The following is a 26,601-nucleotide window of genomic DNA, read 5'->3' on the forward strand; positions in this document are numbered from 1 at the left end:
CACTAGTTCTTGATGAATGATGATTGTATATGCAAGTAGTCTTGGCTACTACTCTTCAATTGGCCAATCATTGTTCTTCATACACCGAGTCGTCCTTGTCGACTCCCCATATACACAGTTATCCTATATATCGGCTGGTTTTCATTTTTATAACTAAATCTATTCAATGCTTGTACTTGTGCATATCGACTATGCAAGGAAACAATGAAAAATAAAACATTTTAACCCAAAAACAAAACTTTTAAATGTTTTGATGTCAAAATTAATTTTCAATAAATTGGGTTCTCTAAATTATGCTCATGTTAGAGATTGATGGGATACTGGGCCACTAAGATATATAGATCACTTAATGGATGGGCTATTACTTATTGGCTGCTGAATATAAATGGGCTGCTAGGATAGTTATATGATAGAATGGCTATTGGGATTGTTATGTTTCCATTTTCTATATATATTTCATACCAGGGTGTGTAATGGGACATGAGAGAATTGATATTTGTTTTTTAGTATTTCTTTTCTTTAGCTTTCTTTTAGTAAACCGATGGGGGAACCCATCAATTGGTATCAGAGCCATCACGTTCCAATGGGAAATGTGGCGGTGCACGGCGGCGGGTCTTCCAGGCCAATGTTTGGGGCTTTTCAAGCTCTTCCTTCTCACTTACATGATTGTTCATTCTCTTCCTCTTTCACTCTACACACATCCCCCACACAGCTACCATACAACTCTCCACATTATTCCACCCAAGCTCAGACCACCATTCATGGTTACTCAGTGATCAACGGGCACATTCTCCCTCACCAATTCCCATTTGCTTCTCAGGCTCAACACCACCACCACCAACTACAGTACACCACCATACCCCCTCCATTGACTACCTCCGATTACTCCAGTTATTCCCAATCTCACACTCCAGTAACTTTCAACCCAATACCTCACCCACCCTCTTTTGCTTCATTTGCGTCTCACGTGACATATCTGCCGCCACCAGCTTCTTCTCTGCCGCATAACCCACCAACCCCTTTATCTCCACCAAATCCAGCCGTCCATACCCATCCACTCTCTTTTTCCCCATACCCACTACCATCGAATTCACCACCAAGTTCACCTCCACCACTGCCACCAAAACCACTTGCGCATTCATCATCTCCACCTCTATATCGGTTGTCCAAAACTTCATCATCACTACCTCCGTACCCAGCTTCACCACAACAGCAATTTTCTCATCTCAATTCCGATAATCAGTTGGATTTTAGTTATGCGGCTCTGCCACCAACGAATTCTTCTTGCCCAAACACGATGGGCCGTGGCAATGCTCAAGAGCTCACTCCGATTGAGTTCGAGTTTCAGATTTACAAAGAAGAGACTAAGGCGAACATTCAGGAGCTACGTGATGTGGTGACGACGCTTACATCCACACACGATGAATTCCGAAAAGATTTAATGGAGAAGCTTCGACAGATGCGGGTAGGCCCCAAACCTGCAGTGACGCACACTAGTTCTTCCACCGCACTCTCAGTGCCGCTTGCACCACCGAAGCCTTCGACAACTCACAACCAGATTCACGACGACCGTGACATGTCTCTACCGCCAGCTTCAGCTTCCTCAACTGTAATATCTTCACCCTTCACTCTTGATCCACACTCCAACGTGAAGCCTTATTCTGAATTGGGGTACATGAACGACAGTGGTTTCGATAGTGGTTTCATCACAGTAAATGGTCACACATCCCAGTTTTGCCTGAGTCTTGTGGAATCCATGTTTGCGTCCTACCTGAAGAACATGGACGAGCGGAGCAAGGCTGAGATTAAGGCTGAGATTAAGGCCATTCTTGACAGGTATACCCATGTTGAGATTCCATCTGAAGTTTTTAACAATGAGAAGTATGAATTTGTGGTTAATATACAACTATACAATGCTTTGGTGTGTGAGTTCTGTCTAAGTATGTGTGAGAAGATCAATGTAGAAAAAGTGTTTGGAGAAATGTGGAAGATAGGATATGGTTCTGGTAAATGTCTAGATGATACTTCCCTACCATTAGCTCTTGGTCACAATGGTAGAGTTACTATCAAACTGAGCCACTTTACTGCTAAAGCTCTTCTGTTGATTCAGAAATTGAAGTTTCCAAAATTCCCATTTGAGAGGGAAAAGAAGGCGAACCATATGATTGCTATATTTTTAATGGAAAAAGATGTTGCCTCTATGTTGAGAAGTAGTGCATCAGATTATATTGAGAAAGGCATCCTAAAGACTATGGAAGGAACTATACATAAGTTTTGTAGGATCTTAAATGCTTGTGGGATTGGATTTGATCTTTTTGACCCATATTCTGAATCTTGTGTTGCTCTATTCACTTCTTCCATTTTCTCAGTTGGAATCATTGGGCTATTACTTATTGGGTTTGTCATCTCATATCATAATGGATCTATAGTCTACCACTCACTTCTTAAAGAGAAAGGGCCTGCAATATATTTTGGTTGGGTACTTTCTGAAGGTGTTGAAGAGTCCATGTCACCACTATTTTGGTTATCTCTTTTCATTGCTGGATTATGTGAGGCATGGCTCCAAGTTACTAAATCCTATCTGCAATTGGCAATATTGATGAATGAAGTAAACACTATATGGGGAGCGTCTCTGGCTACCTGCAAATTGAGTGCCATAAGGAACAAGATTGTTCTTTACAAGCACATAACCAATCTTGTTGGAAGCTACGCAGGGGAGCTGCTTGGATCTCTGCCATTCAGTTCCATTTTTGAAAGTTTTTATGTGGGCCAAAAGGTAGCAATGTAGAAATTTATGGTTTTCTTAATTACTGAGGCATCATTTTTCAAAGAAGCTATGAGGATGAATATGGAAGATCTTTGCTGGGAGGCTGTAATTCAGAAAAGGCATAGGAACAGAGTCAAGAATATTACCAATGAAGATGGCTTTGCACCCATTTGGGACCTTTCATGTGGTATCTCTCCTCAACAGTTGACAAAGGCAGTTTATGGGCCTACTTTGAATACTAATAGCCATGAAGTTACTACATTTTTGGTTGTTGCATATGGCATTGGCATCAACCTTGTCGATGTTACTTGGAAATCACAGCTCTCTCGAAGCCCAAATGAGTGCTCTTCTTTTATGATCAACTTCTCAATGACCATTGGAATGACAACTTTCACATGGGTGTTGCTCAGCAAATTTGAATGGAGAGTTGCTGGGAATATCACATCTAAACTACAACTTCCGCTTACTGGAGTTTGTGTCTTCTCTTTGATATTAATTAGTGACCCACTTGCACCTGTTATTGCAACTCTTGCGATGACTCTTCTTGCAGCTGTCTATTTGGGTTCTCTGCAGAACATTATCAACAAGAGTGTCTGGTCCAACTTCTTAAGGCTTGAGGACAAGCCTTAATTTAAGGGGGCACGATTGATGGGATACTGGGCCACTAAGATATATAGATCACTTAATGGATGGGCTATTACTTATTGGCTGCTGAATATAAATGGGCTGCTAGGATAGTTATATGATAGAATGGCTATTGGGATTGTTATGTTTCCATTTTCTATATATATTTCATACCAGGGTGTGTAATGGGACATGAGAGAATTGATATTTGTTTTTTAGTATTTCTTTTCTTTAGCTTTCTTTTAGTAAACCGATGGGGGAACCCATCAGTTAGATTCTGTACTCTGCAGGCGTAATTGTTTCGAGGGAGTTTCATACACATTGATTTAAAATCGTGCCTAGACATAGGATCTGAAATATGCAATGATTAAACAATTGGTCAAAAACGAAATAGGCAATGATTATTGCCATCCCTTGAGTAAGGACCTACTGAATTGAGAAATATTTTGGGTTTTGGGTTCTAACGTTTTTTTTACTTTGGTACAATGGTTGGCCTTAAGCCCAAATACCAAAGGTTCAAACTTGGGCCTCGTTAAACCCAAGGAGTCATCCGCCCAATGGCCAACAGCGCATTATGAATCTTAAAAGGACTTGAACCCTTCTTTTAGTGGGCTGACAAGCTATTATTATGCATGAACCGACCCGACCCGACCCAACCCAACCACTGACTCGCTGAGTCAACCCACCTACTTCGACCACCGTTCTCATTATCCTTCTGGCTCCGTCTACTCCTTTGGCAGCTCGGCTTTCACTGTTCTGCAACTCCTCCTCCACCAATGGCAGCTTCCCTTCTTCTTCCATCTCACCGTTTCATCAACTACGGGTATTCTCTCTCTCTCTCTTCAGGTTTTCCATGTGGGTCTCAGTGTGGTTGTATGAGATGGGTGCCTGATCATTTATTTAGTCTTCTGGGTGTTTGTACATACCGCATATACAATTTCAGTTTCTTTGTATTGAATTATGCTTCTGCTGGCTTTGTTGGTTTTCCAATAAAATCCTTGCATAAGGTTTTGAACTGAGGCTTATTCATAGTTGGATTAGTTGGGTTTGGACATTCCAATAAAAAGCGTTTATCTAAGTGGTCTCTAATGCTCTTGCTTGAAAATTTAGGATGAGCAAAGTGTGCTTACATCAAATGCAGTCAGCCCATTTGCACAAAGACACCACTTGCTTCTCTGTTTGTCTCCCAAAAAAGAATTGCAGCATTTTCAGGGTACCTGTTCGAGCCTTTACCCTCTGCCGTGCCTCGAGAACTGTTGCTTCAGTTGGCTCAGTCGATACGGATGTGGCGGGCCAAGAAAATCATGTTTCAGCCTCAAATAACTTTCAGAGGTGCAGAAAACACTAGTAATTGCAACTTTTTTTCCTTCTTTAAATGCTTTTGATTGCTGCTACGTTTTTCCAGAATGCCTAGCGTTTGGCATATAACATATTTCTAGGGTAGTGTTAGGAGTTTCTTACATATTTAGTTTCACCATTAAATAACGACATTGGATGAAGCTGCTAATCATTAGTAATTTAATGATTAGCAGGTCTAAAACTTCTTCTAAGCACTCAAGTAACCCATTGGATGGGATGAACAATTTTGAGAGAGAGTTGCAAGAGTTATTTGATGAAGTCAAAAGGATGATTATGATGGGGAACAAGAATGATGCCATAGACCTACTTCAAGCCAATTATGAGGCTGTGAAGGAAAGGATGAATGCCGGTGCTAGAGGCATTGAAGAAGCTGCTACCATTGACATCATAGCCCTAGGATACATGGCTATGGGTGACTCAAAATTTGTTAATTCTCTACTGGATATGGTAATTTCTTTTTCCCTTTTATGGTTGTATTATTTCTCTGATTTTATCTATATTCACGACTTAAACAGAGGATTGGAATGGAGTGAGAGGCCTGTTTAACTGGGTTTTCTTTTTAGATTTACCTTTGGTAGGCTGATTTCTTTGTAGTTTTGTTATGTCTGAATGTATCTTGTGGTGATCAATGACTACCATACGGCAAGAAATGCATGATCATACATATCAAAGAGACATTTCTCCTGGCCTATGATAAACAAATTAAATTCTCTGTTTGAAGAGAATAAAACATGTACCCTGTCATGCTCATTTAGAGGCCTCTTCCATGTGTTAATTGATATGAACTGTAGTGGTTGTGATATTGATCCATCCTTGGCGTAATTGTTGAAATGCTTCCTTGTAGTTTGAAACTTTCTAATGCTATGTTCAGAAAATGTTTTTACTACATTTGACATCTGTAGGGAAGCATGTATTCTTTTGAAGGGCTATATAATTTTTCTCCCCCATTACCCCTTGTAAGCTGTTATTCGTCTCCTTTTGTTGTTGGTGTGTTTTAATGGGTGGCCAGTTGAATGAGGTTGTCGACAGCCTTAAGGATGATGAACCGCTTCTGGATTCAGTTCTCGTGCATATGGGAAGCATGTATTCAACTTTGGGGAAGTTTGAGAAATCAATGCTTGTATATAGGAGGGCTATTGATAACATGGAGAACATATATGGTAAGTTCTTTTGTCAATTCAGATCCTTTTCGCTACTCAGAATTGCGTTGGCTGTTTTCAGATGGCTATTTTCATTTTTCTTACAGGAAAAAATAGTGTTTTTCTTATCACACCAATTTTGGGGATGGCAAAAGTTCTCAGTTCCATTGGAAGAACTACAAAAGCAGTTGAATTCTACCATCGTGCAATAACTCTTCTGGAATCAAGCAGAGGTGCTGAGAGTGAGGATTTGATCATACCTTTGTATGGTCTTGGCAGTCTTTTACTCAAAGAAGGAAAGCCTATTGAGGCAGAACCTCCTTTTCTAAGGTTAAACTGTTTTCCCCCTCTTGTAGAATGGTCTACTTTTATTCTTGTGCGCTGAGTGACTTATAGCAGGTTCAGTTTGATCACTTTTATTCTTTCTTGTCCCTTTTTAGAATTTTAGATATATACACAAAGTTACATGGAGAATATGATGGAAGAGTTGGAATGGCTATGTGTTCCCTGGCCCATGTGAAATGTGCGATGGGTAATAGTGCAATCTCTCTCTCTCTCTCTCTCTCTCTCTCTCTCAGAGTTTCATGTACAGGTTCATATGCTAGTTTGCTACAGGAAATGCAAATGAAGCTATCCGTTTATATAAAAAAGCTCTTGAAGTCATCAAGGATTCCAATTATATGGCTTTAGATGACAGCATAATGGAGAAGATGCGGATAGATTTGGCTGAATTACTTCATGCTGTTGGAAGGTAAAGTCAATTTCAACATTGCAATTGGAAATTGGGATGCAAATGATAGTGGTAGTTGTATGTTCTTTGACTAGGACAATAACAAAATATCTTGCCAATTGAAATGTTGATATGTATACTTGGTAGATGTTGCACATTATCTTATCACAAGTCTCCTTATGTTTTCCTTTCTTAACTCGTAAGTTTGGGCTGATTTGAAGTTAAAAACCACAAGCCTACAGCCTACAGTTGTACCTTTCTCATTTAGCTTTATAATTTTGGTGCTTGCAGAGGAAAGGAAGGCCGAGAGCTACTGGAGGAATGCTTGATGATCACTGAGAAATATAAAGGTAAAGAGGACCCCAGCTCAGTGACACACCTCATTAATCTTGCAACTTCCCATTCACGCTCAAAGAATTACGTGGAGGCTGAGCGCTTGCTGAGGACAAGTTTGGAGATCATGGCAAAGACAGTGGGGCCCGATGATCAATCCATCACATTCCCAATGTTGCACCTTGCCGTTACTCTCTACCATTTAAAACGGGATGAAGAAGCTGAACAACTTGCCCTGGAGGCTTTGCGCATTCGTGAAAATGCATTTGGAAAAGATTCTCTTCCTGTTGGTATGTTATTTCTTTATGGTCTAATAATAATAGGGTCTTAATCTTCATCTTATGTGTTCTGATTTATTTGGCAGCGGAGGCTCTTGACTGTTTGGTGTCGATTCAAACTAGATTAACGAATGATGATGAAGCGTTGCTGGAGCAGCTAAAGAGGGTTTTGAGCATTCAAGAGAAAGAGTTTGGCCACGAGAGTGAGGAGGTTATGATAACCCTGAAAAAAATTGTATTCTACTTGGACAAACTAGGGAGGAAAAATGACAAGTTCCCTTTGCAGAAAAGATTGTCTGCACTTCGAATGAAATTCAAGCAACAGATTCGACATTAATGATATATATTTTCTATTTGTATGCACGATTACTCTTCTAGCATGCATATGAATTCCATCATATAACAGCGAGATTGCACGTGCGAAGCAGATAATCTATAATCCTCACGTGCAGTAATTTTTCCAATTAACTTTTCTTGGGTTCTGAACTCCTCCAGATCTGGGATAAACTCCAAAGTCCAAACTCATAGCACCGATTGCAATGATTCCTTCCATTGGGGCATAGTCCATGAAGTCAACGACAATATTTATTAATTAAGGCGCTGATTATGAATTACGACAGCATGGAACGGTGTTTTGGAAGACACCAAGAGACGTATAGGAGACATACTAGACAATAACACGTATCCTATAATGACATGTCGTATTTAGTGGGTTCAACAAAAGGGACAAAGGGCAGTTGGAGAATGATGTAGATTTCTAGTCCGAGTGAGGTTATGCAGTCCACTCAGCTGCTGAGTTGACCATCATATTATTTTTTGTCTAATTTTTTTATTTTATTTTACTCTTTATTACAAAAATGGGATGAAATCACCTAGATTTATTCGGTGGTCAATATTTTGGTAGATAACTGTCAAATACTTTTTTTATTTTTATTTGATGGTTATCCATCGAATAATCCACCAATGTTCAATAGATAACTGTCGAATAGCCATAAATATTTGGTAGATAACTATCGAATGAACCGACGAACAAAATTAAAATTTTTTATTTTAAGAGTAACTCAGTAATTTAGGATAGTTGGAATAGCACTTGTCTTTTAGTTTATGACATCATGTCTATTTCTGAAAACAAAATGTATGGCCCCATTTGTAAATTGCCCAAGAAACATATCAAAATGGGCTCAATAATATCCAAATAGAAACTTCAAACGGACGGGATCCGAATGGACACCCAATTATGGTAACTGGATCACCAACGCGTATTTCTTTTCCCACCAAAAATAACATCTGGTTGGGTACAACCCATTTAGCACAACGTACCAGTCCTTTGAGCACATAAGAAAGTCTCCCATAGCTTTCAGCCTTTGCCTGATAGAAAAAGGTAACTTCAATTTGGTTGGTGTTTTGGATATTTTACACTCGACAGAAATTACCGAATGCATTATTATAGGAACGGGAGCCAGGAAACAAGGAGGTCTCTGTCTCTCTGTTTCTGTATCTCTCCGTCTTTGGATCCCCAAAAACATATGCAAAATCCACAATACCGATCTTCATTCGAAGGTAGTTTTCTCTTTCCCTATTGTTCTTTTTTTGTTCTTTTCAAATTTTACAAATTCTGTTTAGTCATGCTGGGTGTTACTCCTTAAATCATGTCTTTTTTTGCTTCAATTTTGGCATGGATTATGCTGTTGTTTATTGGCCAATCAATGTTTGATATGATACGAGGTGGTGAATTGTGTATATGATATTGAATTTTCAACTGTATGTATGAACTTCCTTTAATTTTTTATCACTTCCTGGGAAGATAGTGAACTTGTTTGGGAGTTTCTTGTTTCTATTTGTTTTCTCAAATTCATGGAATCATTCAAGGTGGGTATCGTTTTAAGTTTGTTTATATTTCATTTTTTCAAATTTTGAAGTTTCTATGGGAATCTTGAGTATGGGGCCAATTTCTACTTTATAGAACTTGGAGTAAAATGAAGTATGAACTAGCTGGGTATTTATGTATTAACTGTTTTTAGGTTTTCAGTTTTTCAGTTTTTTTGTACCAAATTATAGCAGATTTTATTTTTTAAGGGATATTCTATCGAACACGTGATGCAGCACAGAGGCATGTTTATCACCTTGTAGAATCTGAATTTGATTTTAGATTCCCATTTACTACAATGAATATAAGTGACTTTAGGATTTGTTTCTGTTAACTTGTAGTTTTACAGGGTCATCTCTCTGAGTCTGATGTTCCTGCTTTCCTATGATCTGAGTTCTGTTAATTTATTTGAGATTTGGGGCTCTTGCCCGGAAAATTGGAATTGTGCTTTAGTAGTTGAATCTCTTTCTGCTTCAGATAAATATTTTTTTCCTGGTTAAAAGCCTGCAAATACCTTCATTATGCATTCAAATTAAATGCATAATTACTGAATGTGGCCACATATTAACTTTAACTGATTATTATTTTGTCATTGTAAAATCCACTACAGATAGATAAGGTAATGGCAGCAGCTGAAGCACGGATTGCACGGCAGCGTACAGCACACTGTTGTTTTGCCCGAGAAGATGCGAGGAGTGCTCCAAGATTTTCTTTCTCCCCATCATCATCTTCCTCAAAGGCAGAATCTGATAGTGCACCTGAGAATGCTTCAAGCGGAATTGATCACCTCATCCCAGATTGCATGCCTTATAACCCAAATTCCGAACTAACACCCAACACTAAGTGGTGGTTGAACCTGGAACCCAACTTTGGGCCTCAGAAGGAATTTACGTATGAACAGCAAAAAGCCCTGGAGGCTGAACTTGAAGTTTTAAATTCTGGATTTGTTAGTAAACCTACCATTATAAGTGACCATTATCGATGCAAGGGAGAACCATGCGAGGTTTCTGTCACTTGTACAAAAAATGACCAGAATAAGAGAAGGCAAGAGCTCAAGGTGGTAACTGGTAATGATCCACAATTGCCTAAGAAAAGGGACTTGGGGGAGCTTTGGTACTCAGATGATCATCTCATGAACTTGGATTCTTACAACTGCTTGGGCTCTGAACAACCCAAGAAACTGTCTTCTGAGTTGGAATCCCAATGGGTGGGAACTGAGAAAACTGAACCTTGGTGGCGCTCTGCTGGAAAAGATGAGTTGGCTTCCTTGGTTGCTCAGAAGTCGCTTGAACACATTGAGAATTGTGATCTTCCACGACCCCAGATTAAGCATCGTAGGAAGTGCCCTTCTGGTTCTACAAAGTTTTCTGGGTCTAATTTTTCGATAGATCAGATGGCTGATATGGGTTTCTCCAATATGGACACTTATACATGGGGAAGCTTTACTTCAGGTCTTTCAACACATGATTCAGACAATCCCTTAAGGTACTTTTTGTATCTTTTACTTTAATATTTTTGTTGCAGTTGGCCACTATCATATGGTTTTGATGTAGAGCTGTTGGGAATATAAATCCACTTAAGAGCATAATCAGGTTTCTTTACTTATCTGTCAATTGAGATTGCACTGTGTTTATCTAATAAAGCAGAAACCTAATTGCTTGGGAGCTTATTGTCTATACTACGTTTATGACATTAAATAATTTATGTGGCTGAATCATCCTTTTTTGTCAACTCTTTTCAATTTCTTTTCATTTTTTATAAGCGTAGAAGAAATTTTGTCATGCTTAGTTCAATTTTGAGAAATAAATTATCTAGTTTGTGTTCATGTCCAGCCACAACAATGATTATGGTACAATCAACAAGGATGAGGTTGAAACCCCAAATAATCCAGAAGATGATCGAAGTAAAGCTCAGCTGTTGGAAGCTTTGTGTCATTCCCAAACACGAGCGAGAAAAGCTGAGGAAGCAGCACAGCAGGCCTATACAGAGAAGGAGCACATCATCACTCTCTTTTTCAAACAGGCATCACAACTCTTTGCATACAAGCAGTGGTTCCAATTGCTGCAGCTCGAAAACTTCTGCCTGCAGCTTAATAAGAAAGACCAACCGATTTCCAGCCTCTTTCCAGCTTGCTTTCCATGGTCCCCATACAAAGGCAGACACATGAAGAAGGCTCAGCGCAGGGCTGGAAAGAGGAGCAGAAGGCCAAGGTATGAGCTTAGCAAGGGTGCTGTTGCTTTTGCAGTGGGATTGGGTCTTGCCGGTGCGGGTTTGCTTCTTGGATGGACGATGGGGTGGTTGTTTCCAACTGTTTAAACTGCGCTTCTTCATGTTTGTCACCTTCCTTGTGGACTGGTATATGCTCTTCCTTGATATGGGGCTGGGTTACATAGGATTGCAATATCGGATTAGTAACTTTTTTATCAGACCTCTAAGTATGCATCGACTTATTTAGATTTGATATCTTGTAAATACAAGAACATGTTTTTGTACATAAAGATGTAATTATGATTTATGCACATTTAACCATATAATTATGCATATGCTACGCACAGACTCATAGAGCCACATTGATCATGTGAGATATTATTATTGGATAGGAACGATGAACGATGCTCGGCCATCTCACCATCCGCATGAGCCGACCATCCTAATTCATCAACTCCACTTTTTAATTTTTATTTGCCACCAACGATTTTCCATCCAACCACTCATTATCCAAATAAAACACCCACCAAAACAAAATGACAAACTAAAAGCACTATTCCTTTGATCTACCATTTGGATTGTTGCAATTTGAATCTTTGCATTATTGTTATCTACCTTTATACAATATGAAATTATTATGAATTCTGACCTGTGTTGTCTTGCTTTGCTATTACTCCAAAAATACAATATGCTGCTACACGCCTACACATGACAAAAGAGATACTCCATTATTAAAATTATTAACATTATCTAACACTAACACTGTGAAATTGACAACAGGGGACTCAAGCTTCTGGAGAAAGTTGTTTTGGACCAAAAAAAAAAAGAAAGGCGAAAACTTCAAAACACGCCCATCTTGACTCTTTAGTCTGACCCTCTTGATTAGTAATTATGTTTATTTAAGACGAACCAATTACATGATTCATTAACAATCTTGCTTGTATTTTTCTTTTTTCTTTGGTCCAATTACATGATTGATTAACAAAATGTACCGTTAAAACAACCCACCAATAGTTAAAAAGCGACAAATTGGACCCATGAATTATTCTTAAAGTAACTTTTAAAAATATAAAATTAGTTTCGAAGTAGAGTCAAATCACAATGTGAAGAACATTGCCATCGTACTTTATAATAAAATAAACGATTATATGATCCCAAAGCTGATTAATTATGCCAATTATGTCCTATATGGTTCCTAGAGTCTTCTTCCTTCACCAAATGTTATTGGGTGAGATTGTTGACTTTGACCCCATCCACCCTTGCCGACTATTCCCCACATGGCGATAACCGATCGTTATCTGCCACGTGTTCGCGCCCAAACTCGCAGACCCCATTAAATTACTCACCCAAACCCAAAACCATATTCTTTTCGGAATCTGAATAGAACAGAGTGCCTGACCTCTATTTCAATCTCTCTCTCTCTCTCTCTCTCTCTCTCTCTCTCTCTCTCTCTGAGTTCTGTTTAATTCGTTCATCTTCGAAACGATGCCGTATTGCGAGGTTGGGTCGCAGCAGAATACCACTGTGGACGCCAAGCTCAACAATGGAATGAAGATTTTCTACAGAACGTACGGTCACGGACCGACCAAGGTCCTCCTCATCATAGGTCACCTATCAAGATTATTTTTGTATTTTTTGCTATTTTCATGAACTGGGTTTTGGTCGGTGTTTTCTGGGTCGTTGATGAATTTGCAATCAATGAACAGGATTGGCGGGAACTCACGACTCGTGGGGTCCACAAATCCAAGGGCTGACGGGGTCCGTTAAGCCCAATGATGATGAAACGAGGGCCGCTGATTGTTGTGATAATGCGGCTGGTATTAGTGGCGGTGGTATCGAGGTCTGTGCTTTCGATAACCGCGGTATGGGTCGGAGCTCCGTGCCCACAAAAAAATCCGAATATACGTGAGTTTCATGTTTTTTTTTTCTTTTTTTAAAGGTCAATTTTGTTCTAGCTCCATCAAATCTGATTGAATTTTGATTTCAGTGTTTATTTTTGTTTTCTTTTCTTTTGAAGAAAGAAAAGTTGATAGCTTTATCTACATTTGCATATATAGAGGAGGCTGAGGAGCTAAAATTCTAAATTTGCATATTTTTGTTTGCACATTACATTTTTTGCTTACTCTGTAATTATTACTTGAACTTTTAGTTTGCATTTCTTAATTTATAGAATTTGATAACAAAACAGATTTTTATTTATCTTTTGTATTTGAAGTTTCACAGTAATCAAACTTCCGTCAAGGCCACCAAAGTTAAATTAACGTGTGTGGTTGTTTTTGTTGCAGAACAAGACTAATGGCAAAGGATGCAATTGCTTTGATGGATCATTTGGGCTGGAGAGAAGCCCATGTTTTTGGGCATTCAATGGGTGAGTTCATAATTCTGAGTTTCCTTGCAAAGTTTTTCACGAGGTATTAAGTTCAGTAGATTTGTTACAGAATTAGAAACAGTGAGCTGAATTTACTTTGCAGCAAAACTATTTTATTCTTTTGTAATTCGTCTTAAGTTGAATTCTTTTTTCTGACTTGTGTGCCACTACAACGACAGGAGCTATGATAGCTTGTAAATTAGCAGCAATGGTTCCTGACAGAATTTTGTCATTGGCTTTACTTAATGTGACCGGAGGAGGTTTTGAATGTTTACCAAGGGTATGTATGTATTTCGTCATTGATGTTTAATCTATTAAATGAATAAGTTTGTTGGTTTTCTTCTATACAAATATATGGCCTATGTGCTCATTTCAATATCCAGTTACATGGATTTGATGGAATACCTGTTTACTTGATATTAATGCCTAAATATGAGATTCTCTGTTTACCAAATTCAAAGTGTCATATTGAAATCCATGTTTGGGTCAACATTAGACACATTTGCGTCTAGAAGATTGCTTTTGAATGAATTTAGCCTAGCATTGACTTCAAATATATATATATATATATATATATATTTGAAGTCAATGCTCACTGCTCATGAACTAGAAATGGTATTTCAGTTTGGAGTTGAAGTTGGTTCTCATTGATGTGCTCAATTTTTTGCAGCTTGACCGACAAACAATATCCATTGCTATCCGTTTTTTAAAGGCAAAGACTCCTGAGCAAAGGGCAGCTGTTGACTTGGACACCCACTACTCGAAGGTCCAAAATGCTCTTGATTCTATCACTTTGCTATCTGTTCTGTTAACTCTGGATCAATAATCAGTGAAAGAAAAATAGATCACCAATAAGACAGGAATAATGTTTAAAGAAAAAAAAACTCTCACACATTAACCCTATGGATGTGCAGGCATATCTTGAGGAATATGTTGGACCCAACACAAGAAGGGCAGTTTTATACCAAGTGAGAAAATATAAAGAAATTGATTCTTGAGTTTTTTTTTTTTTTTTTTTTTTTTTTTTTTTTTTATATTTTAATTAATTCCAGCAATTGGTTGAGGCTTTAATATGATTGTAGCATAAGATCCATGACCTGATCTGAAACCCACCTCCAGGAATATGTAAAAGGTATATCAGCAACTGGGATGCAGTCTAACCATGGTTTCGAGGGTCAACTCAATGCATGCTGGACTCATAAGATGACACGAATGGAAATTGAATTAATCCGCTCTACAGGATTTCTTGTTTCAGTCATTCATGGCAGGTGCAGTCATACAATCCCCACTCTTTTTCTCCCCTTGTTTATTATGCTCTCATCTCAGATGTCATTTCTTTTTCCATTTGTATCAAGATAATACTATCAGTTCAGGACGAATTTGTATGCTTTACAAAATGCACTCACTCAAGATTTTAGATGATACTTTTAAATTTTGATTTTCTATTTGATTGCATCATATTTCTTCTAAAGACCATCTTAACTTAACATTCATTAAATCTACAGGCATGATGTCATTGCTCAAATATATTATGCAAGAAGACTGGCAGAGAAGCTGCAGCCTGTTGCTAGAATGGTAGATCTTCCTGGAGGGCATCTAGTCAGTCATGAGAGGACTGAAGAGGTATTGTAATAGATTTGAATTATAAAGCAGGTCATTAGTTATGGGGTTATATCATAATCTGCATATTTTTTATTACATTGCTTTTATTCTCTACGTTCTATGATATGATTCAATTATGCTTAACAATGGAAATCAAATCTGAATTGTTATTTGTTTCGCATATCAGGTCAATAAAGCTCTTATTGAGTTGATCATGGCTACAGAAGACAAGACAGAGCCCCATGAGTGGACAAATTTGCCCGAGAAAAGTTCAGGTAAACAATTTAGCTTCAAGGAAATGTCCTTCTCTATTCCGTATGATAGCATGGACTGGATTGACAGCATGCCTTGTGTTGATGTAAAAATTTTCTGAGGTTATGACCTAATATATGCTGTCTCTTGGCAGGGTGGATGGCTACAAGGATAACATTTATAAGAAAAAGTACTGGTGAAGGGAACAATGTATCTCTCATGTGCAATATGTTAGAAAAGCTACATCTTTGCCTGTTGTACCTCTTTGGTCTCTTTGCATTGGCTTTAGAGTATGCAGGGAAAACTTTCAGAAGTGTAAAACCAGTTAGAGTTGGACCTTCTATCACATAAGCTGTTAAACCTGCACGCTTCACTTTCACTGGTAATAATATTTGGTTCCCGCACCAAGATTCTATTTCTTTTAAGAGCATATTTACATAGTGTAAGAGAAGCTTGACATTGAAATTTCTTTCAACAGGGGTTTATCAATTTTTCATTCTATTGCCAGGCCTGAATTTTTTTAGGCGGCGGTTACAGCGTCATCAAGTAAACGCTGTGAGGAGTTCCCAGGACAAATAAACGAGAATTCATTAACAGAATAAGGTGTTTTATATGGAATACAGACATGTTGCAGTCGGAGGCAGAACTGGAGAAAGATCACAACAGCCAATATTTAGGCAGATCCCAATCCTCATTCACTTGCAACATGTGATGCTAACTCGTAATTTATACTGTTGTTAAGACAACAAACTTTACAGATTACACCTTTTCAGATTAACCCCTCCAGAATGAAGGGGAAAAGGAATAAAGATGTATCTATTTGTATCATATCATTTTGCTCATTTTGAATTGAGCAATGCCTGAAACTTTTGGTGCTGAACAACCAACTCTACCAGTCTCGCGTTAACAAAATTTGGAGTTTACGTTAAAATTCAAGATCTTTGCATACGGATTAACGAGCTAAGTTTACACCATGAATATTATACAGCTACAGAAAATGGTGGTTGCCGAGTCTCAAACAAACATATCATGTACCTAAGCTACAAGAAACAAACATATACATATTCAAACAAACATATCATGTATATATATATACAGATTCGATCAAGGGCGGACGTGCCACCAAGCGCTGAGTGCTTGGCAATGATTTTTTAAAACAAGCACTCGGCACTATTGAGTTTTTAGGTATATCTTTATGGGTTCATCTAATCTCTTTTTAGGGTATAGAATGAGCTTGGTGGATACGTTATATTAGAGTTTAATTCTAATATAACATAAACGCCGACAAACTAACGCTGAGCGCTCGGTTTTGCAAAATTTTGCACTACGCTCGGCGGTGGTCACTGAATACTTAGTGTTAGTGCGAACGTTCGCACCTAACAAAACTATATAAATATATATATTTATAATTGATGGAATCTCTAACTAGCTACAAGAAACACTTCATGCCTACTTTTTATGCTTTGTAATAAAGATCATGCATGAAAATTTTCAAAGAAAGGCAGAGCCTGGAAATTAATATCAAAATGAAAACCATTAATGCCCAAAAAGAAACATGTCGTGCCTACTTATGTTCATAGAGAAACAGGTCTTACTTGCATGATAGAATTTCAAAGAGAATTCTCAAACCTCGAATTATAATATGGAAGAATTAACATTAACTATAAGGAAAGACATAAAATTTTTTAAAAAAAAAAACCGAAAACCCAAGTTTATATGAGAGAGAACGTGCCTGGTTCTTGCATGTGTCTGAGAGATATGGAGGGTTCTCTGTGTTCTTTTCTTGGTCCAGAAGAGGGAGATGCTCTCTTGTGCTGAATAAGATACCGTCTCTCAAGCAACGAGAGTTATATGGCATGGCATATATACCACTAGAATATTCCAATATGCCTTGCGAATAAACCCCAACTACCCAATTTTTGTAGTTTTCAACTACCAGGGGTACTTTTGTGAATTGCAACTCTTATCCGACAACCTACTACTACATTGTTTCGATTGAGAGCTGCTACTCTCTTTTTTTTTTTTTTTTTTTTTTTTTACACCCTCAAAAATTAATTTGTAAATTTATTTAATTGATAAAAAAAAAAAACAAAAGACTTCTAAGGATAACTTTTGCACACTACATCAACTCATAGTCTCATACAAATAAATAAATAAAAACACACACCTCTTTCTCACCACAGTACACCTCATTACCCAACTCACTCAGACAATAACACACCCCTTCACCCCACCCAACTCCCTCCCCTTCCCTCACCGACCAACTCAGACAAAAAAAAAGGGTGCAAGTGAAAATTATTTATGAGAGCAATACAAGGCTGTGTTGGCGAAAAAAGGTTAAAAGAGATGTGCAAATAACAGCTCTCTTGATATTACTTTAAAGCACCAACAAGTCACGTGACGAATACCATCCATCATTTTTTATTTATTTTCCTCAACCTCGATACGGAGCGTTTTGTTCATCTCGAACCCCATAAACCCATAAACGGTTTGCTCTTCGCTTTCAAACTCTGTCTCAGCTTCGAAGGACTATGGCTGCTGTAGCTCCTGATAAGGCAGATGGCCAAACCCAGTGGGAATTTAGCTGGTTATATTCTCTCCTTTCCTCTATTTAATTCCGATATGTATTTTCGTTCTGATTCTGTCTTTTGGTGTCCCTTTGCTTTTGTAATATAAGTCAACAGTTCAACTGGGTTTTTTTCTGAGTTTCGATTAGTTTTCTCTTTCAAACGCACATGGACCAAAGATTAAATATTTTTGGTTGATATTCCGATATGGGTTTGCTTCAATTTGTTCGTATTACGTATATTTAAAAAAAAAAAAGTTACGGTGATGTAGCTTAAGCTTCATATATTCTCTCATAAATTTGCTTTCTTTCGATTCTGTTTGGATGAATCTCAGCGTCTAGTCTCTCATTTAGCTTGTAGGTTACATGCTTGCCTTAAGGCCCATTCCTTCCATTGAGTTTCTCTATTATTTTTTACTCCCTATTTTCGTTATGCATGTTATATTGAACTCATGCCGTTCAATACAATATTACAATATGCGCAGCATGAAATGCATTATTCAAAATATGATAAGACATCTTAAATTTCTTGGAAAAGTGGAACTGCTACTATATAAAGCTCAAAACATCACTTTAATTTTATATTTTCTTATTTTTGATTTGGAGCTAATTTGGGGATTCATAGGAGCTGGTGGGGTTTTCAGTGTTGTTAGGGAGTAGTTTTAGAGCTCCTGATTTAGGTAGGTGGATCAAGATATATGAGGTGAATTTGGTATTTTGAAGCCAATTGGATGAGAATTCTGGGATTCTCTAGATATTTAGAGAATAAACCTTTCATGGGGAAACTGTAGTTTGAAAAATTTCAAAGAAATGTACAGCCTTGTAGGAGCCTGTTTTGCTACCAGGTATGTATCAAGGACTACAACGAGTATGTATAATTGGGTTAAATGGTAAAAGGTTTCCAAGGGCTGTTTCATTGGTTTAGAGTAGACCCTTCTTCAACTTTCATTATTTACCACCTCTCTGCCTTTGAGAATTCTTTAATCTGCAAAGGAGAATTGTCATTTTAAAATGAAATTCTGTCTGCAGTGACTTGGAGGTAGATTATGAATCTGAGGAATGTGCTTCTATTGTCTATGCAGCATTAGCTGTTGATAAGGAGGTGATGCTTCATATGCTCAAGCTATGTCTTGCTCAGTTTCATAGTGGTTTTTTTTTTTTTTTTTTTTTTTTTTCTGATTTCGTTTATAATTGCAGTTGCAGCCGGACAAAGTGAAAAGGCAGATGTCAGTTTCTGATGGAAGGCTTTCAGTGTAAGCATTTTTTTTTCTATGAAAATTAGTTGCTCGAACTTTCTTTGAAGATTGATTTTTATAATAATGATTCTGATACAAGAACAATGATATTTGGGGATGAATAATATTATCTTTTAACAATCAAACTATTGTAATATTTATTTACGCAATATAATATAAGGATACCAAAATGTATCATTTAATTAAGTTATGGGCTAAATCCAGTAAGTCTACTAAAATTTTTTTTCTGCTGAACGTCTAACGTCTGGTTGTTTTTACTCTTTATGTACACAGGCACTTTGAGGCTGTTGAGGCCAGATTTCTTCGGGCATCATATAGTGCTTTTGTAGACGTGCTGACACTAGCCACAAAAACAATTGAAGAATTTGGAAAAGGAATGGAATTGTGACACCTACATCTGTTTGACCAATTAGCTTTGCTAGTTTTTCCATGAATTGAGCTGTAACACAATTATTCAGAAGTTGGTGTTTGTGGGACTTTTTAAAGCATGGTTTGTAGTTTGATTAGTTATCCTCTGACCTATAAGATGCCCATTTAGTTGTCGTTTTGCTGCTTATGATCAGTGGTGTCCTCAGCAGAGCGTTCAAATGGGATTTTGTTAAACAGGTCTATCATTGATTACAACTCTCTCTCTCTCTCTCTCTCTCTCTCTCTCTCTCTCTCTCTCTCTCTCCAGATTAGGAAATTTAGGAGGGTGTCCCCAACTCAGATTTTAAAGGAGTTTAATGGATTTTAAAATCCATAGAATCTATCAAAATCCAAAGAAATTGGGTGGAATTCTTATGGAAATTGGGTGGAATTCTTATGGAATTTGTTATGTGTAAAAAATGTATTCAAATCCAACTAAATCCATCCAAATCCATTAAAATCTTTCACTTAATGAAATCCATGACTTTTTGAGGACACCTGGATTTCATTGGAATCCATTAAAATCTGAGTTGGGATTTCATTAGAATCCATTAAAATCTGAGTTGGGGACACATAAAGTTCATTGGAATCCATTAAAATCTAAATTGAGGACACCTAGATATCATTGGACTTTTAAAATCCAATGAAATCTAAGTTGGGAACACCCCCTTAAAGTAGCTGCTAAACAGTTGATTAAAAAAAAGAAGTGCCTACAAAATACAAACGCATGGTATTTTATCCCAACCAACGTCATGGTTAAGAAAAGCATCTCTCTTCCGTTTTACCAATTAAAAAAAAAAAAGCATCCCACTCCCTAATCTGTTGCAGCCAATCTCTTGCCTACCAATTGAATCAAGAGTGATTTAAAATTCAATCTATTTTATGAGCCTTTTTTAGACTAAGACCGGTAGTAATTTAAAATTTTTAATTAAATCATTTTATTTTTCTTCTTTGACGGCCTTATGTTAGTTTTTAACTTCAAAATTTTAGGTTCTGCCCAAAATCTTAAAGTTAAAACCTAACATACAATTTTTACAAAATCCACTCTATACCCTAAAAGAGAAAATACCCTTCAAATCGAAAAAGAACTTTATTATGAATTAAAAGAATTTTTTTATAAATTAAAAAGACTTTATTATGAATTAAAATGATTTTTTTATAAATTATTATGAATTAAAAAAAAATTCTTATAAATTTTAAAACACCCCCATCTCCATCTAAAAATTATTTTTCTAAAGGACTTAAGCCTAATTATCTCTTGAATCAATTGACGCTAAAAATACAGTTCCCAGCAAACTTCTGAAACTGCTATATAATAATTGATATAATGATGTTCATAAAATTTTAAAACATACAATGCTTTAGGATAAGCAAAGGTAAACATGTGTATCAAACAAAGGGTAAAGGCTAAAGCTGAAAGCAAAATTATGCAGTCATTTCCTGCTTCCTGCTTCCTGCTTCCACTGTCCATTCTCAGTATTCGTCCAAGTAAGTGTATAACATGTCATCTTTCTTTGACTTGCGCCGGCTAAGCAATGCCTTGAGGAGGCGTTTACTTTTGCTGGGGTATTGTTCAACCTCTCTGCCATTATTTTCCCTTTCAGCATGTAATCGCATTGAAGCTGATTTCCGAGGCTCTGAAGGGTACTGGTGTGTACATAAACATTTCAGTTCACAAGTATCACAATACAAGGGGAGGGTAACAAGTACATGAACTAGTAAAAAAAAATCCAATGAACTTCAAAAGACAACGTGGTTAGCAATTTCGAAGAAATCATTCCTCATTGTGTTGTATAAAAGTAAAAGTTGGGTAAAAATAATCACTCACCCGTCGTCTCGCATTAGAATTAGAAGGATTTGGAGTGGTCGGCCTACTTGAGTTTGGGGTAGTTGACTGACTTTTGTTTGGGGTCGTTGGCCTACTTGCAAGAGATCCAGACCGTAAAAGTGGAAATCGATGAGGTGAAACTGTTCGCTTCTCTGATTTGATAGTACATCAACATAATCAGATTATCAATAGCCATTTCACTATAAAGGTGCCAATATCACAATGTCAGAGATGCATACACACCTAATTCTTTTTTGGGCATAGTAGATGTAAAAGAAAAAACTCCAGGTCGTTGGGAAGCTTGTGGAGAAGGAGATGGAGAACGCCCTTTACTGCACACAATATGAGTAAAAATTATCATGATCCTTATAAGACAGTAACCTGGGTTACCAACTTGATTCAAGATGAGATACCACATTGATATTTACCTGATTGTGGATGATGGGGTTTCTCTAATCGTAGCACGAACAGCTTAGGAATCCAAGCAGATTACAACAAGAACCAAGCTACGTTAAAATCTTGCTTAGTTATATGCAGGGAAACAAAATGGGAGATAAAGCATGCTACCATTACGAAATTGATGCCATTCATCTTCATCATCTAGATTGCATCCTTGGTATTTCGATTTAGTTTTGTTGGTTCCACGCATGGTCTCACCAACTGAACATGCATTTGAGTCATAAGAATTTGTATTCACCTTTATCTCCAAAAAATTACAAAATGGAGTGTGTTAAAAGTATCAAAAAATAAAATGAGCGGACAATGAAGTATTTACCTGGCAAGATGTACCGCTTGTGGTATTTAGGAGTATCTATGACTGATGACTGTTGGGAAAGACCCTCATGATCAATATATTCTTGGCAGGTCTTTAGCCTCTAAAATAAAAAATAAAAAGAAGAGAAAAATGTCAGCACCTCTAAAAGTATTGGTTTCTCATGAGTGAAGAACATAGATAGAAATTAATGGAGTTGAGTATGCTGCAATTATCACAATGATGTCAAGTGAATTAGGCAGTCAATCCCCACCAAACAATTATTAGAAATGTGATCTGGAAAATTTTTGTCTTCCTAACTGACGATTATCATGCAAAATCTTTTAAGAATGAGCTTTGAACCAATAGTAGAAGTTGCCTTTCCACCAGACCAACAGTTAAAGCAGGTATAATATGAGAGCCAATCTACAAGATCTTTCTGTATATGCATGGGAAGCTGATTATCTTTTAACACAGCCCAAACAAAGTCATTTTTCAGTGATCTTTTAAGTAGCAACACACATCATAGAAGCTTGTTCAAGATTTCTTTATATAGTTAGAAGGCCTGATTCAGAATTGTCTCCCTCATGATTGACAATTTCCTTACTTTAACAGCTTGACCTTACCTGTTCAATGCAAGATACCCGAAATTCTGTTCCAGAAACTTCATCCACTTTTTCATCCAAGAGATCATTAACCTTATAAGTCACAGAACCCAAATGGTCCACCGTATTCACCAGAGCTTTAATGGCATAATCTTTCAATGTTTCCACCACTCTGCATAATAAGAGGATATTAATTTTTATTTTTTTTTTCTGAATAATAAGAATAGAAAAGAAATTATATTGGAAAACCCCAGCTGTCATGAATCATAATAACTCACATATGTTTCTGGTCATCATTTGTGTAAGATAGTTCAAAGTACTCTGCTGCTGAGTATAATTGTGTTCTCAAATTCTTCAAATCCTGAAAAAGTAATGCAATGCACAAAGCAAATCACAAAACTTCAGTTGAGAGGCCCTGACTAACAAAATTATAAAACTCTGGTAAGAGATATGAACACTATTACAAACCAAGTTGTCTAACAGACTAAATAAATGCACTCAGAATTCTGATACTTTTGACCGAGGAATACAAAAAGGCAAAGAAATGATTTTTAACGAAGATATAAAAGGCCATATGGATTTCACCTAACTTGCAGAACTAAGAACCCAAGTAATATAATATTTGAGCAGAAAAGGAGTACCTTGAGACTATCAGAGAAGAGCAAGCTTTGATGCATAGAAACCTCATCAAAATTAGAAGCTACTCGAGGGATGGGCATTGTAGATGTAGTCATCATTCCCATGAAGCGTAAACTAAGGAGGTGAACTCAGATTTCCTTATGCTGCAAACGATGAAGATAAAAATTTAAAGTCCAGGCAAAGTAGGGGGATGGGACAACAGCAAGAACATATCAAAGTACAGTACTAAACATGAATACCGCCAGTGTTGCTTGTAACTCTCAAAACTCATTATCCAAAACCCATAAACTAACCTGACAAATTTAGAGAAAATCACATCCTTCCAAAGAAAAAAAAAAAAAGAAAAGAAAAGAAGACAAAACCGTGTGTGTCTGAGAGAGAGAGAAAGAGAGAGAAAGAGAGAGAAGTTATGCACCAACCCCATTTGAACTCTAAAAATTTTAAATTTAAATAACAATACCAAGTTTGTGTCTGTGACAGAAAGAGAGGAGCCTCTCCTCCTTTAACAACTAATAAAATACCTGAAACTAGTAGTTTAATTGGACTATAGCCGTGCCAGATATAAACAATATATAGGAATAAGAAAATGAACAGTATAAAGGTAAGGCTTTGCCTCATTTCTCCAAGACTGCCAACCATTCCAGACAGGAAATTAACACAACAATATTCTAATAAACACTTGAAAACACTAAAAGCTCATTTTGTCTGAATTTTACTAACATTAAAAGCTGTAAAATTTCAGTACCCTCTCCTTTTTTTTTCAGAGAGGTAATTCTGGGAAAAGAAAAAAGAAAAAGGAAATTACACAAAGATAGTGACAAGCCAATCCTAAAAAACATAAAAAATCTGTAAAATTTCATCACCCAGTCTCTTCTTTATTTGCTCCAAGAGGTAGTTCTGGAAGTGACAAACAATTACAAAGCATTATAGCGGTTGGGTTTTGAAATACAAGCTCACCTGAACCAACCCAAAGCAGTTGCATTAGCTCAGTTGAAAGTTGTTGTCTTGGTGAATGTTGTGCTGGAGCTGAAAGCAGTACCCAGAAGGCCAAACCCCAGTAACCCAGGTCCGAATTTGAAGTTGGGGAGTATGTGAAACCTAAACAGTGAAGAAGAGCAAAGCAAGCAGGACATAAATAGGCCACTCGTTGAAAGTGACCAATATAATTTGGTATAAGTTTTGACTAAACCAAAGAAAACGACAACGCTAATATCTGCCTATACACTATAGTTTGGGAGAGAGAAGGAGCGCATGGAGGGACATATCCATCAAGACGAGCACGTCTTTGTGGGCAGGGAGCCAGGGAATCTGAGGCACTTTGATTTCTAAATAGAGAGCAAAAGTCTCCACCTTTTTTTTTTGGTAAATCAAAAGTTTCACCTCTCACCTTTTGGTAGCAAAAACTGGTCAGTGAAAAAGCCCAAGTTCTCTCTCATCATTAGCCACTTAGTGGGTCCCACCACCTCTCTCACTAGCCCAAAATTGAAAATTGCAACGTTGTTTGTTCCGGTTCTTGTTCAGCTCTTTGTTGGGTCTCTCCCACTGTCCCACATGCTGCCTGTAGTGGTGGTGGGTTGATATTAAGGACTGATTGGTGGTTGTATTTTTTGGGTGGGATGGGTTCCACTTTTTCTGGGGGTTAATAAAAAACAACTCTGATCTTAATGAGTGTCTCCATCTCTAGGGGCACTAGTATTAAGTAGTAAAAGTAGTGAATTGGTATAAGAACTTCATCTCACTAGATGTGTGTAGACTTGATTGAATTTATAAGAATAATGGAACCAACTCTAAAACTCTGCCAAACACTATCAAAACTGAAGTGTGTGTCTTAGCTACAAGAAGCCAGAAGGAAGAATCTTTCCATCAAAATCCACCTATATTACCAACAAAGTGATAGATTTGATCTCAATCTTCCATATGAATGACCGAATTTATCAGATTTGGGAACTTGGTTGGGAGTGTTTGATCTTTTTAAAGATGAAGATGTGGGTTGATTGAAAACCACATGACATGCTTCCATACTCCACTTGGTAGATGAGTGGGCAGTACATGTACTTAATAAGCCTCAAGTGTGAAGACGTGACCTTGGAGGCACTCATACCTGAATTGAACGTGCAATCTAACACTATTTAAACAAACTTAGGAGCAAGGGAAGGAGACCCCATCATAACATAACTTCATTGCAACTCCACACAATTTTCATTATCCATCACCCACTGTATATACCACCTCGCCCTCACTCACAAATCACAATTCATCAGCATCTTGATGGACGGTTCATACTTCAAAATCATGGACCCGTACAACCCAACAAAGCATGTAGTTTACTTGTTATAAAATGAAAAAGAGAGACTGCTATTGACCTTCTTTAATTTATTTTCTTCACCGATATTTTCTTTTATTATTCTCTTTTCGTAATATATTTTCATAATCAAAATTATTTGTTTTTTAGATTATTCTATAAAGAATTTATGTAAAAAATTAACCAAATGTGATCAAATAAATAAACGATAGTTTAATTTACCGTTTGTTTATTTAATAATAATTATATAATTGATTAATGATTTAATTAATTTTTTATATATATATATGGTCTTTAAAGAATAATCTAAACATGAATAATTTAATCATAAAAATATATTAATAAATAAAAATAGTAAATAAAAAGGTTGATGAAGAAGGAAGATCGAAAAAAATGAATGACATTGAGCAACGAAAAATCATTGGATCCCATGATTCTGTTAATACTTTTCTTTTTCGAGGAGACAACTTTTTTGAGTTTTGGAGTTCAACACTTTATAGTCTCATTAGCTTTATGAATCCGCAATTTTAGCTGGTTATAAATAAATAATTATTAATTAAAAATATTTGATTGGATGTTATAGTAGTAATCAGTGGCGTGATTGGTGGCAATTGGGTTGGGTGGGTCACATGATTTGATTGCCTCTTTTCCAGTCCACTGTGTGTCGACGAATCATTGCTTTCATTCTAGTACTCCTGCGGACACAGCTACCTGCGCTG

The 26,601-nt window shown here is 37.1% G+C and overlaps 5 protein-coding genes across 6 annotated transcripts; 4 read left to right on the plus strand and 1 right to left on the minus strand.

Annotated features, from left to right (window-relative positions):
* Positions 1 to 4,067: 4,067 nt before the first annotated feature.
* Positions 4,068 to 7,593, plus strand: LOC147289216 (Tetratricopeptide repeat (TPR)-like superfamily protein). The gene is made up of 9 exons (XM_086237581.1): positions 4,068 to 4,214; positions 4,502 to 4,723; positions 4,924 to 5,197; positions 5,760 to 5,910; positions 5,997 to 6,219; positions 6,330 to 6,421; positions 6,505 to 6,640; positions 6,911 to 7,242; positions 7,317 to 7,593. The coding sequence occupies exons 1-9, from the start codon at positions 4,168 to 4,170 to the stop codon at positions 7,565 to 7,567; spliced, it is 1,728 nt and encodes a 575-aa protein (XP_086093707.1). The 5' UTR covers positions 4,068 to 4,167; the 3' UTR covers positions 7,568 to 7,593.
* A 1,014-nt stretch (positions 7,594 to 8,607) lies between these two features.
* LOC147289217 (uncharacterized) lies at positions 8,608 to 11,674 on the plus strand. The gene is made up of 3 exons (XM_086236206.1): positions 8,608 to 8,790; positions 9,708 to 10,582; positions 10,930 to 11,674. The coding sequence occupies exons 2-3, from the start codon at positions 9,720 to 9,722 to the stop codon at positions 11,411 to 11,413; spliced, it is 1,347 nt and encodes a 448-aa protein (XP_086092332.1). The 5' UTR covers positions 8,608 to 8,790; positions 9,708 to 9,719; the 3' UTR covers positions 11,414 to 11,674.
* An 883-nt stretch (positions 11,675 to 12,557) lies between these two features.
* LOC147289218 (alpha/beta-Hydrolases superfamily protein) lies at positions 12,558 to 17,322 on the plus strand. 2 transcript variants are annotated; one of them, XM_086236673.1, is made up of 11 exons: positions 12,561 to 12,911; positions 13,012 to 13,210; positions 13,591 to 13,673; positions 13,853 to 13,953; positions 14,344 to 14,439; positions 14,588 to 14,641; positions 14,793 to 14,941; positions 15,179 to 15,296; positions 15,463 to 15,550; positions 15,682 to 15,909; positions 16,006 to 17,321. In XM_086236673.1, exons 1-10 carry the CDS (start codon positions 12,791 to 12,793, stop codon positions 15,876 to 15,878), a joined length of 1,206 nt encoding a protein of 401 aa, XP_086092799.1. In that variant the 5' UTR covers positions 12,561 to 12,790; the 3' UTR covers positions 15,879 to 15,909; positions 16,006 to 17,321. The 2 variants fall into 2 exon arrangements, with proteins under 2 accessions (XP_086092800.1, XP_086092799.1); XM_086236674.1 differs by lacking the exon at positions 14,588 to 14,641 and having other exon boundaries at positions 12,558 to 12,911; positions 16,006 to 17,322.
* Positions 17,323 to 17,965: 643 nt separating this feature from the next.
* On the plus strand, positions 17,966 to 19,892 carry LOC147289219 (transcription factor). Its single transcript, XM_086237938.1, has 4 exons — positions 17,966 to 18,114; positions 19,123 to 19,195; positions 19,291 to 19,346; positions 19,623 to 19,892. Exons 1-4 carry the CDS (start codon positions 18,059 to 18,061, stop codon positions 19,735 to 19,737), a joined length of 300 nt encoding a protein of 99 aa, XP_086094064.1. The 5' UTR covers positions 17,966 to 18,058; the 3' UTR covers positions 19,738 to 19,892.
* A 1,145-nt stretch (positions 19,893 to 21,037) lies between these two features.
* LOC147289220 (protein ABIL2-like) lies at positions 21,038 to 24,917 on the minus strand. Its single transcript, XM_086236655.1, has 10 exons — positions 24,538 to 24,917; positions 23,583 to 23,723; positions 23,220 to 23,302; positions 22,963 to 23,113; positions 22,361 to 22,460; positions 22,153 to 22,245; positions 22,014 to 22,056; positions 21,829 to 21,917; positions 21,586 to 21,737; positions 21,038 to 21,404 (listed from the first exon to the last, which is right to left on the minus strand). Exons 2-10 carry the CDS (start codon positions 23,682 to 23,684, stop codon positions 21,231 to 21,233), a joined length of 987 nt encoding a protein of 328 aa, XP_086092781.1. The 5' UTR covers positions 23,685 to 23,723; positions 24,538 to 24,917; the 3' UTR covers positions 21,038 to 21,230.
* Between the last annotated feature and the right edge of the window lie 1,684 nt (positions 24,918 to 26,601).

The sequence above is a fragment of the Dryas octopetala genome, chromosome 3 (assembly GCF_963921425.1).
Source record: "Dryas octopetala chromosome 3, drDryOcto1.1, whole genome shotgun sequence".
NCBI classification, from domain to species: Eukaryota; Viridiplantae; Streptophyta; class Magnoliopsida; order Rosales; family Rosaceae; genus Dryas; species Dryas octopetala.